This window comes from Astatotilapia calliptera, chromosome 1 (genome assembly GCF_900246225.1).
Source record: "Astatotilapia calliptera chromosome 1, fAstCal1.2, whole genome shotgun sequence".
NCBI lineage: Eukaryota > Metazoa > Chordata > Actinopteri > Cichliformes > Cichlidae > Astatotilapia > Astatotilapia calliptera.
The window spans coordinates 12,112,604-12,123,020 of record NC_039302.1 but is presented as its reverse complement, the minus strand read 5'-3'; the positions used below and the strand labels follow the sequence as shown (position 1 = coordinate 12,123,020).

General features: G+C 38.6%; 1 protein-coding gene across 1 annotated transcript; it reads right to left on the bottom strand.

Moving 5' to 3' along the window:
- Positions 1-1,804: 1,804 nt before the first annotated feature.
- vegfd (vascular endothelial growth factor D) lies at positions 1,805-10,089 on the bottom strand. The gene is made up of 8 exons (XM_026164423.1): positions 9,063-10,089; positions 5,951-6,155; positions 5,751-5,871; positions 4,241-4,310; positions 3,981-4,108; positions 3,780-3,892; positions 2,754-2,919; positions 1,805-2,025 (listed from the first exon to the last, which is right to left on the bottom strand). Exons 1-8 carry the CDS (start codon positions 9,174-9,176, stop codon positions 2,007-2,009), a joined length of 936 nt encoding a protein of 311 aa, XP_026020208.1. The 5' UTR covers positions 9,177-10,089; the 3' UTR covers positions 1,805-2,006.
- Positions 10,090-10,417: the final 328 nt, after the last annotated feature.

Below are 10,417 nucleotides of genomic sequence, written 5' to 3'. Positions count from 1 at the left end.
ACTTACCTCCTTAAAACATGCCGCATCTTTCACAGTTAATCGCACTAATTAAAGAATAAATTCACCATCAATGGCTCTGTGCACCAAAGTGTTCCTTGAATTTTCTCTATCTGATGGGATTAAATACAATGTAATATGAGCAGCAGATCATAAAACCTCAAAAGATCTGCAAACAGCCAAACAGGGCACAGCACTGCTTAAATGAAATGACTACTGGATTACACGCTGTTGCTCTGTGCTTGACAGAATCTGCAGATTTTAATAAGGAGGGAAACACCTGCTTTTTATCAGGGCTGGGTGAAGCACAGCTCCCAGTTTTAGCACTAGCAGGTGTCTTTGAATCTGTACGTCTGCTGCCACTGACGTTCCTGGGAATATTGCTTTCTTTTTTTCAGTTGCAGTTTTCTTTTTTAAGCCTGACCTTTGTGTTTATATTCAACTACTGCTCAGAAGCTTGTCTTTCTTATGAATGTGCATTTTGCTGTTGGTGGCAGGTCCATATACATCCAGCATTCTGCTTTGATGTCTTGAATTTAATCGATATATTTACACGAGTTATTGGCAAATGAATAGCATCAAGGACTTGAACTCATGGAGCAGCAGACTTGGCTGTCAGAGGAGTATAACCAAGGGCTCATTCAAAAATGCATTTGCAAAAACATAAACTCCTGATATAATCCTCACTGTATGATGTCAAACTGGCAAGCTATGTTATAGCAGTAGTTCCCAAACCTTTTTTGCTAGGCCCCCCACGTCCTCCAACCACACACACCCATATTTTGTTTTCAAACTCCATTGCAGTTCATTCCACGCCTCAGATCCTCAGACCTTTTGTAAACAGTTAAACAAATAAAAGTTAACTGTAATAGATTACAGGTTGTAATTAAATAAATCACTGCCTCTTTTGAAAAAGCAGAAAAACAAACATCTTTAATTATTTTACATATAGTTGTTTTTGTTTTGTTTTGACTGTGTAAGAATATTCAACATTGTTATCAATATATTTTTCAAAAAATGTCTCTCTGTGCAAAATGGGTTTAAAAACAACTGTGGGATACAGTTTGTCTGTGATTTGAACCGAGCGAACAAATATTGGCAGGATCAGTGTTTTGCCAAGGTGGATCCGGTTTACTCCACCTCCATTACAGACAATTAGACGTGGAAGTAGTGATGCTTTTGGGAACCACTGTGTTATAGCAGTTAAGAGAAGGGCTTTTGAACTCACAGGCCAAACATATTCATGTGCGTTTAAGTTTGAAACTTCTTGGGTCATCATGCAGGGGCCCTGCATTTCACTAATTACAGGGTTCAGCAGTCACAATTTACATTTCCCACACTATATGACAAATGCTTTCTGTTTTATTTTACAGATTAATACATGGCTATGCTGACATTAAAACAAAAAATTAACACAAAATATTTTTTTAATTAATTATTTTTGACTGAATATTTAAAAATATTTAAAAACATGAACTAAAGTCAAAGGAACAAGATAGTCGGGATTTAAACATGCATCTGAAATAACAACCCTTGACTCAGTGGGTGTTGCTGACTGTATGACTGCATTTTTTAAGAGTGACATGTTTAAAAAACATTTCAAATAGATATCTAAGACAAGCTGAGGTTGTCTTATTTCGCTGGGGCAACTTGTAATTCCTGGTTATATCAGTCTTTATTTTCAATAGGGAAAATTAACCAGTACCTAAAAGGAACAAAACACTTTTTAGTTACTTATGAAACAGTCCAAACATTAAGTTCAAATTATAAAAATAGTCTTTTAATATAAACTATTCAGTGCATAAAACAAATGTACAAATCTTCAATTTTACACATTGATTAAAACAAAATTAAGCATGTTAAACATCAATTAACATGGTCATGTGAGCTAATATAATTAGTTAAAGTGATCTGCATAAATAGGACTGTAAATAAATTATAAGTCTTTTTTCTCTGCCTCCAAACATCCTTGGAGGGAAGGTCGTTGTAGTTTATTCCACAGTGGACGTCTACTTGGGCCATCTGCATCTGTGAAGACAAGAGGAGTCGTTTAGTTCACGCCTCCTTCACCCTGCATGAACCTGCACTCAGCAGGAGTGGATGTTGACATTCATCCTGCATAAATAGCTGCTAGGAATAACATTTTACTTTATACAGCATCTCTCTTGTGTTTTAGTCATCTTCATCTCAAAATTTCTGTATTTTCTGTTTGGAGACTGGCTTGTTATATGTGTAATGATACTTTCCATTGCAGATTAGTATATCTGAAAAACCCATCATTAGTCAGACAAGCCTTGGAGACATGTGCCATTTGCTGTGGCACATCATTTCAGCTCAAACAAACTCTCACCCATCTTTGCCCATACTGGGCTAATCACTGTGGCAGTGATAAAGATGGCTGCTGCCGATGTGAATCTGCTCGCTTGCTGGAAAATGGGGGGATACTTTTTGCTGAACAGAAGCATTTTGGTTAGCGGTAAGTACATTCGCCCTCAAGGTTTTCTGTAAGCAATTCCCAATAAGATCTAATCAAACGGGCCATTTTAAACCAAACCATAATCATTCCCCAAACCAATTATTTTTATTGCCTGAACCCAAGGAAACTGTGACTGAAATGTAAAATTATTATCCAATGAAGCTTTCTGGGAGGCTAAATTCTCCCATGAGTGCCTGTTGATAACTTCCCTTATAGATAAAACCTGAACAGAGATGTCCCAGACTAATTTGCATACTGTTAAGGTCCCTCCCTGGTCTACCTGCATGATGCCTCGTCAAAGCGTTGATGCTTGTGGGCACAGATAGAGGAGTTCACTTGACAGCGATGGGAGGTTCTTGACTGGAGTGTTGGCTCAGTTCTAGGAAGACAGTCACAGCGTTCCACGTCTATCTCACAATCTGGCATCCACGAACTGAGCGGAAGCTCTAAGAAAGACAAAATAATGAGGTAATTTTAGAGCACAAGCAAAGTACGACACAATTAGCTGAATCACTGTATTGTCACAGGGTTATACTTTGATAATCACCTTGCTGAAAAATGAATTTACAACTTTGATTTAAAAAACTGGAATTATGTGTAAAATGTAAATAAAATCTTAATAATAAATAACCCAGATTTTACTCACAAAAGAGCACAGAAAATATATCAAATATTTAAACTGAGTTTAAAAATGAGTTATTTTAAGAAAATATTAGCTAATCCATCCGGATTGTTATCAGTGCTCATTTCAAAAGCCTCCATCTCTGCTGGTGTATCTGTGCATTAGTGCCTCAGGAATTGTCAGTTTGCACATCTGAAATGTACTTTTAAGATCCACATATGCTCCCATTGACATCATTCCTCTCCCAAATATCCATCAGCTGAACTCATCACTTTAATGACCTTTGCAGATTGTTGTTAAAAGAAGAGTGGACGCTAAACAGACATGGTTGCGTTCCCATTTTTTTGTGATGTGCTACTGCATCAATTTCAAAATAATTTAAACTTTTTATGTATTTATGTATTTTATGTATGTTTAAAAGTTGTTCTCAGTTTAAACATTTGATAGGTTGTCTGTGCTGTGAAAATATGGGTTTGGAAAATTTGCAAATCATCACATTCTGCCTTTATTTGCATTTTACAGTGTCCCAAGTTTTTTAGATTCGATGTTGAAGTACTAGTTCACACAAACAGAGAATCAGACCTTGTAAGGTGGGATCTCATGCCAGTCCCGTCTGTTGCTCACAGCCACACATTTGATCCTAACAATGGAACTATTTGAAACGACAGGAACATGTTTGCATACCCGGTGTACTGGAAGGGTAAGGTATGCATCTTTCAGACGAACAGTCCCAAATGAATCCACTGGCACACAGTCTCTTGGAGTCCTCTGCCTGTGACAGCTGGCCCAAAGCACAGCTGCAAACAAACAAAATCACTTGAAAAAGAGGAAAACAAAAGATCAAACAGATTCAGCTGAGAGACACGAGTGGGGTTTGAGACTCACCCATTGCCCCTGTGAGGTTGAGCGTTCCGTCGTATTATTGCAGGCTCCAAACACTTGCACTCTGTATGGTTCGCAACTTTTACTAGCACAGGTTCTGGTACAAACTTGAATGGGATTACACTGAGGACCTAATAATATAAAAATACACACACATAATCACAAATATGCAGGTTTCACTGACTGACTGATGACAAATCGTGGTGTAATTAAAGGATAACTGAAAAGAAAATCTCTTAGTCTTCTGAGATGTGATCACTTACAGTTTTATTGACATATTCAGTAGTTGTGTTTCTGCAGGTGACGCCCTCTTGATTGCAGCAGCCACTACATCTGTCAGCAGCAGCAAAACAAGTAAAGTGAAATGTATGCACCTCCAAGTACGCGGACTGAGCACCTATCATTTTTCTTGTTTGAAGATAGTTCTTCATGTCTAAATGATCATAAAATATAACAGGTATGGAGGACCAAAACTGCCAAAATGAAATGGATGTGCTAGTAAATGCATCAGAACATCAGCAATGTTCTTGGAGAAACAACTGTTGGTGTCCATCAGTCTGGGAAAGTTTATATAGCCATTTCCAAACAATCTGACGTCTGCCATTCTACAGCTAGAAAGATTATTCGCAAGTGGAAAACATTCAAGATTGTTGCCAATCCTTCCAGGAGTGGATGTCTCAGGACACTGAGTCCGAGGTCAGTTACTGTAAGGCACGGAGGCATTTTTGCAGAACTGGAGTCTAATTAACTCCTCTCTATACAGTGTTGGGGAGTAACAGAATACGTATTTAAAATACAAAATATGTACAAAAAAATACAAAATAAAAACTGTATTCCTTTACAGTTACCATTTAAAAAGGTGGTATTCAGAATACAGTTAATTGTTGAAATAAATGGATTACATGGTGGTCTTTTCCTGTTTCATAAGGCTATGCTGTTGAGGTAGGTTAGCAGGGCATAGCCTTATGAATTGTTTTTCCTCCAAAACAATAAGTTCAGTTAGAGCAGTCTTTCAACGCCTCTCTCTCTGTCTCTTGCTAGCAAAGCTGACCCAGATAACAAAGTAAAGCTAGTTGTCAGCTACGAGCCCGACACAGTACCCAACGTATTAGCCAGAGGTGCCTTTACTATGGTTCGGAGCCGCGGACCTGTTTTATATACGCGCGGAATAGTTTTCTATACGAGATCGCTGCAAACAGTGCAGGCTTACCTAATGTCCACCTACTGTTACTCATTTTATATTAAGATTTAAAAATGTAGTTGGTATTGTTAAGGCGAATAACCTTCAGTAATAGTAATAAATCACACAGCAAGAGTACATTCATGTAGTTGTAAAATACTAATATAATGATAATATATTAAGTAATCCAAAGTATTCAGAATACGTTACTCTCATTAAGTAACGTACCAGAATACGTTACAAAATACATTTTGGGCCATGTATTCTGTAATCTGTAGTGGAATACATTTTAAAAGTAACTTTCCCAACACTGTCTCTGTATAGAGATTTGAATGTGAAGCGATCTGTCCAACATCTAAAAGTTGGATCAAAAAGGGTTATGCAACAGGACAATGATCGCAAGCACAACTCTATAACAGAAAGGATGAAAAAGAAAAGTGTTGCAGTCAAAGACCTGGCCTTAACCTGATTGAAATGCTATGATGAGAACTACACAAGTCCTGTGAAAACCTTTCAGTTTTTTCAGTGTATACGGTGATGATCCCTTTTGTTATTGGTGTCATTTCTGGATTCATGCTCCATCTTAAACAAACCTGTGGACAGACACACAAGGTGGCTTGAAGAACACTGAGTGGTCGGTGCCCAGCTCCTTAGCCACGTCAACACAGGTTTCCCTGGGCATGCACTGTGTACGCTGCCACTCTTCGTCTATGGCTTAATAGGAAAAATGCAATGTTTCAATGCAAATAAAACATAAAGCCTTGCACATTACACGAAATATGTAGATATCAACCTGTAAGAATCTCCAAGCTGTAGGATTCAGCAGCAAAGCGCGTGGAACGGTGTGACCCCACTGAGAGAGGAGAAGTGAGGGTCTCTGGCTGCTGTAGTCTAAGTCGACACTTCCACAGTTTCCAGTCAGGAAAGTCTGCGAGTCGTAGCAGCTCATCCAGGCTCGAGGACGACCGCACCTTCCTTTCCCACTGTTGGATTACTTGCTGCAATGACAGACATTCTATTTGAGATCTTTGGTTGTTTTGGGATGGAGGTTTTAAATCGATCCAATACTGGGCATTTATATAGCTTAAATAGGTACACTAGATCTATTAGGAGGAGCGCACAAGTATGATTAGAGCCACCTCAGTGATAAATGGAATTTCTTATTCAGCAAGTTTAATTAAGACACCATGCTTTAAAAGATAAAATACAGGTAGCTCCTTAATTTTGTTTTTATTTATTTATTTATTTAATTTTTCTCATTTTTGCCTCACTAGTGTTTGAAGTGCAGACCTGGAGCATCAGTTTAAGGGGTTTGACAAAAGTTTTGGAGTAACTGCTTGAGGCTTACAACCATTTTTAGAGGCTCAAAACGAAAGTACTAGAATTTAAGGATTGAGTTTAATACTTGGATGAAAATCCTTTGCAGTCAATGAATGCTTTAAGACTGGACCCTGTGAACATCATCATGTGCTGCATTAGGTCTTTACTGAAGCCACCTTCAGTTTCTCCCTGTTTTGGGGTCTTTCTGCCTTCAGTTTTGACTTTCCTAACTGCCAACCAGATGGTTGACTAGGCCACTGAAGAAAATCCAATTTTCCCATTATCCTTAGTTAATCTTGGTTTCATCTGTCTAAAGAATTTTGTTTCTACCAGAACTGATCAGGCTCTTGTAGATGTTTTAAGGCAAATTGTGTATTTAATGTTCTTGAATGTGACCAGTGGTTTGCATCACATTGTATTCACACTGCAGTTACATTTATGAGTCTATTGATTGTGGACTTTTTTCCTATTCAAGTAACTTCAAGGTAAACTTCAAGGTTAACCTTGGGTTTTTTGTACTACAAAGGTAGCTCAGTGTTAGACACCATGGTAATGTATGCTGCAAATCTAGATTAGAGATCAACAGGTATGGATTATTCAGTCACCAGATACTGATTCGGTTTTTCAGAGAATGCTGATACTACAGCTGATCTCTGTGCATGAATAGTAGGAGGGTCTACAGTAATTCATTAGTGTCAAATGTCTGTGTTTCCCTGGTGATCGGTAAGAAACATATATTAGATGAAAGTTACCAACTTGGTTTTTTCCCTCTGTTTGCAAACAATTTTACAACAACTAATGTTGTTCTACTAGAAGAAATCTATTATCTTAAACAGAGCACCTATTTGCAACCTACTTGCTGAATTTATACGAAATGCATATGTAGACTAAGCCGACATTTGAATTTTATTTTTATAATTTATTCTGTACTCCAACACTAAGCCTGCCGCGGAAAAAAAATGGATCTGTCTTTCAATTTCATTTAATGAAATACTTTCTTTTAATCCACTAGACAAAGTCAGTCAATTATTCAGTTATGTTTTAGCCTCTTAAAATTGGGAACTATTCATAAAAATGTCTGTTAATTAGGAAAGTTTTGTAAAATTCCTTGAATTAAAGGTGACAGTCTGCACATCTTGATTCTTTGATGTAAAATCCCCTGTAGTGGTATACGGGTGCAAAACTGCAACAAAAATGAATCTTTGCCAATAAATTATAGGAGTAACTTAATTCTTTTCACTTCATGTTTGGCAAAGTTTCATACTTTCAACTTCCGACATCTTGACAGTCACATGGGGGTATAAGCAACTTTTAGTGAACAATGAAGGATTTCCTGGGAAAATCCCATATGCTGATCATTAGCATGTTAGCCGTTTCACCTTTAGCATTCTACAAAAACACTGCCTATCCTGTATGCACATCCTTCGAGAGCTGCTAGTGTGGCGTCAGACGCACTGGGTTAAAAAACAACCAAATGGAGCATAAAACTAAATTCAGTAACAGCTGCCACAGAATACTTGCTTGTTACATTTTCCTGCCTCTGAAGACTGCTTAAAGTTTCCTAACTGTGCTTCCTGTAAGCGGTTTCCTTGTTAACCATTTAAGCCCATGTTGGCCAACATGCATATGCCAGACTTACATTAACACTTTTTTTGTTTGGAACTCCATAAACAGCTGTGACTCAAAACCAAAACGCTGTACGTCATGCCACCGCAGAAGTGATGATGTTGACAGAATAAATTGAAAATACAATGAATAAGACATGTGAGTAACCTTTTATGAAACACAACCAAGTTTTTTTCTCACTCCTCGTAAATCCTGTAAAGGATTACAATTTTTAGCGCTCTGTTGTTGTGTTGACATGCTAAAATAGAGTAAAACACTAAAGAGCAGAGGATGTGAACTACCCAAGCAGGAGAAAGGAGAGAGTTGAGTTAAAATTTTGGAATTCCCCAGTCCCATTTTTTGTGGGGTGTAAGTCAAAGTGTGACACCAGATGGTAGGTCTATAACAGGGGTGGCGGCACGGCAGGATGGATGGTCACGGGCTCCACAGTGCTCGGTTTATTTCCTCTGGACGGCTATATGGATCGAAACCCTCTGATGGGATCAGAGTGTTACAAAAGAGGAGGGTGGGGCAGGTTTGCTTCTACTTAAATGTGAAAGACGTCAACAAAAAAACGGGAAGGGACAGAGAAGGAAGATGGGAACCTAAAAGAGGCTGAATTTTTTGGTGTGGAAATGACTAGTGATGAAGGAAATTATGTAAAAAAAAGAAAGAGTTAAATTATTTTTAAAAAATCCCTCAAATGTAACTACCATGTTAGCTGCACATTTACAATTGTGGTTTCAGCTGCAAATAAACATGTTCACATGTGAATTTAATGGGATCGCAGTAACTGTGGCAGTATAAGTTTGTAAGGCAAAAACAAGGACGAAAGAAGGAAAGAAGCAGCAAAAAAAAAAAATGAAATGGCTCACTTCAATCAGCTGAAGTTACAGATCAACTTGCACCTTTTCTCACAGACGTTTTACATGTTTTCATAGTTTAGACAGAACATAAACGTACAAACGAGCCGCACTCACCCTGTTTGCTTCCTCCCTGTGTGCGCTGTGGCCCACATGTATCCAGCTGAGCTCCACCACTAGAGTCACCAAGCAAGAAATTCTCCACAGAGTCCGTTTCATCTTCATCATCATCCTTTGACGTTCTTTCTGAGGAAGCAATATGATCTTGGTTCCTTATGCTGCTGGCAGAGAGCACTTAGAGCTGGCTGCCTCTCTGACTCGGTTTCCCAGACCAGCTGAGTCCTTCAGACCACACACAAACACAAAGTCCTCTCAGACCAGGTATGTCCAAAACAAACTCTTGGTCTTACAGACAAAAACTAGTGTGCGTGAGCCAGGCGTAACCTGTCACGGCCACCCAGACACCCTCAAGCCAAATGGAGAAAGGGGGTGTTTAAAACAAGCACCTCTTCCTGTTGAAGCTTTAATAAGAAGTTGAGACGTCCAGTTAAGTGCTGAGGCTATTACAAGTTAAACCTTGCAAATTACCTCAGACAAAAAGAAAATGAAGGTTATCCTGAAGACTTCTTATCAACACACTCTGTTTTAGATTCAAGGCCGATGATATGCTTAAAGGCCTGTGGCTGGATAAACTAAACAAAAACCTCTGTGTTCAGACTTCTAGGTTCCTTGTAACTGCTATGTTACAGTATCCGTATTGAAAATTCTCCACTATCTGTCTTCATTTCTTCCTGCTGTGGTGTTTCGATGCCTCTTGAGTTCCAGTAGGCTTGAATGCCTGTCTTTCCTTCACTGCTGCTGGTCTTGCAGCCTCAAAGTGCAGCTTTTTATGTTCCTCGTGTTCCCGTTTTCCCTTTTTTAATGTCCGTCTGTCAAGTGATCAAGTCCCCTGCCTGTTAAATCCCCCTACCAATGTCCTTTCTTCTGAAGCTGCCAAACCACACACAGCCAAAGAGCAACACCATGTGTTTTAAATGTGATCCAGACCACTATAACATGTAAGGGGAAACAAGATGCCGGCACCACCCCTGTCTCACAGACACCACACCCACACACCCCTCCAAGCCCATTTGTCTTTGAATGTAATCCACTAGCAACATGTGTGCTGTGAGGACATATAAATAAAATCAATTATTTGTATGACTATGGATTGCTTTGAAGACTTTCATGTGGTTTATTAGGTTTTAACTGGGCACAAACCAGTACATTTAAAGAATCTCACTTTACTTTTGTTAAATTATTCCCTTATAAAAGCAGTGATCCTAAGACAAGAGCACATGCTAAGCGTCCCCCAAATTATCATGTTATATTATGCTAAAACTTTTATTTGTGATGTTGAGAGAGATGAGAAGGCAGAGCAAACTGGGAATTGAAATTGTGTTTAGATGTTTGTGGAAAATGAACCTCAGACG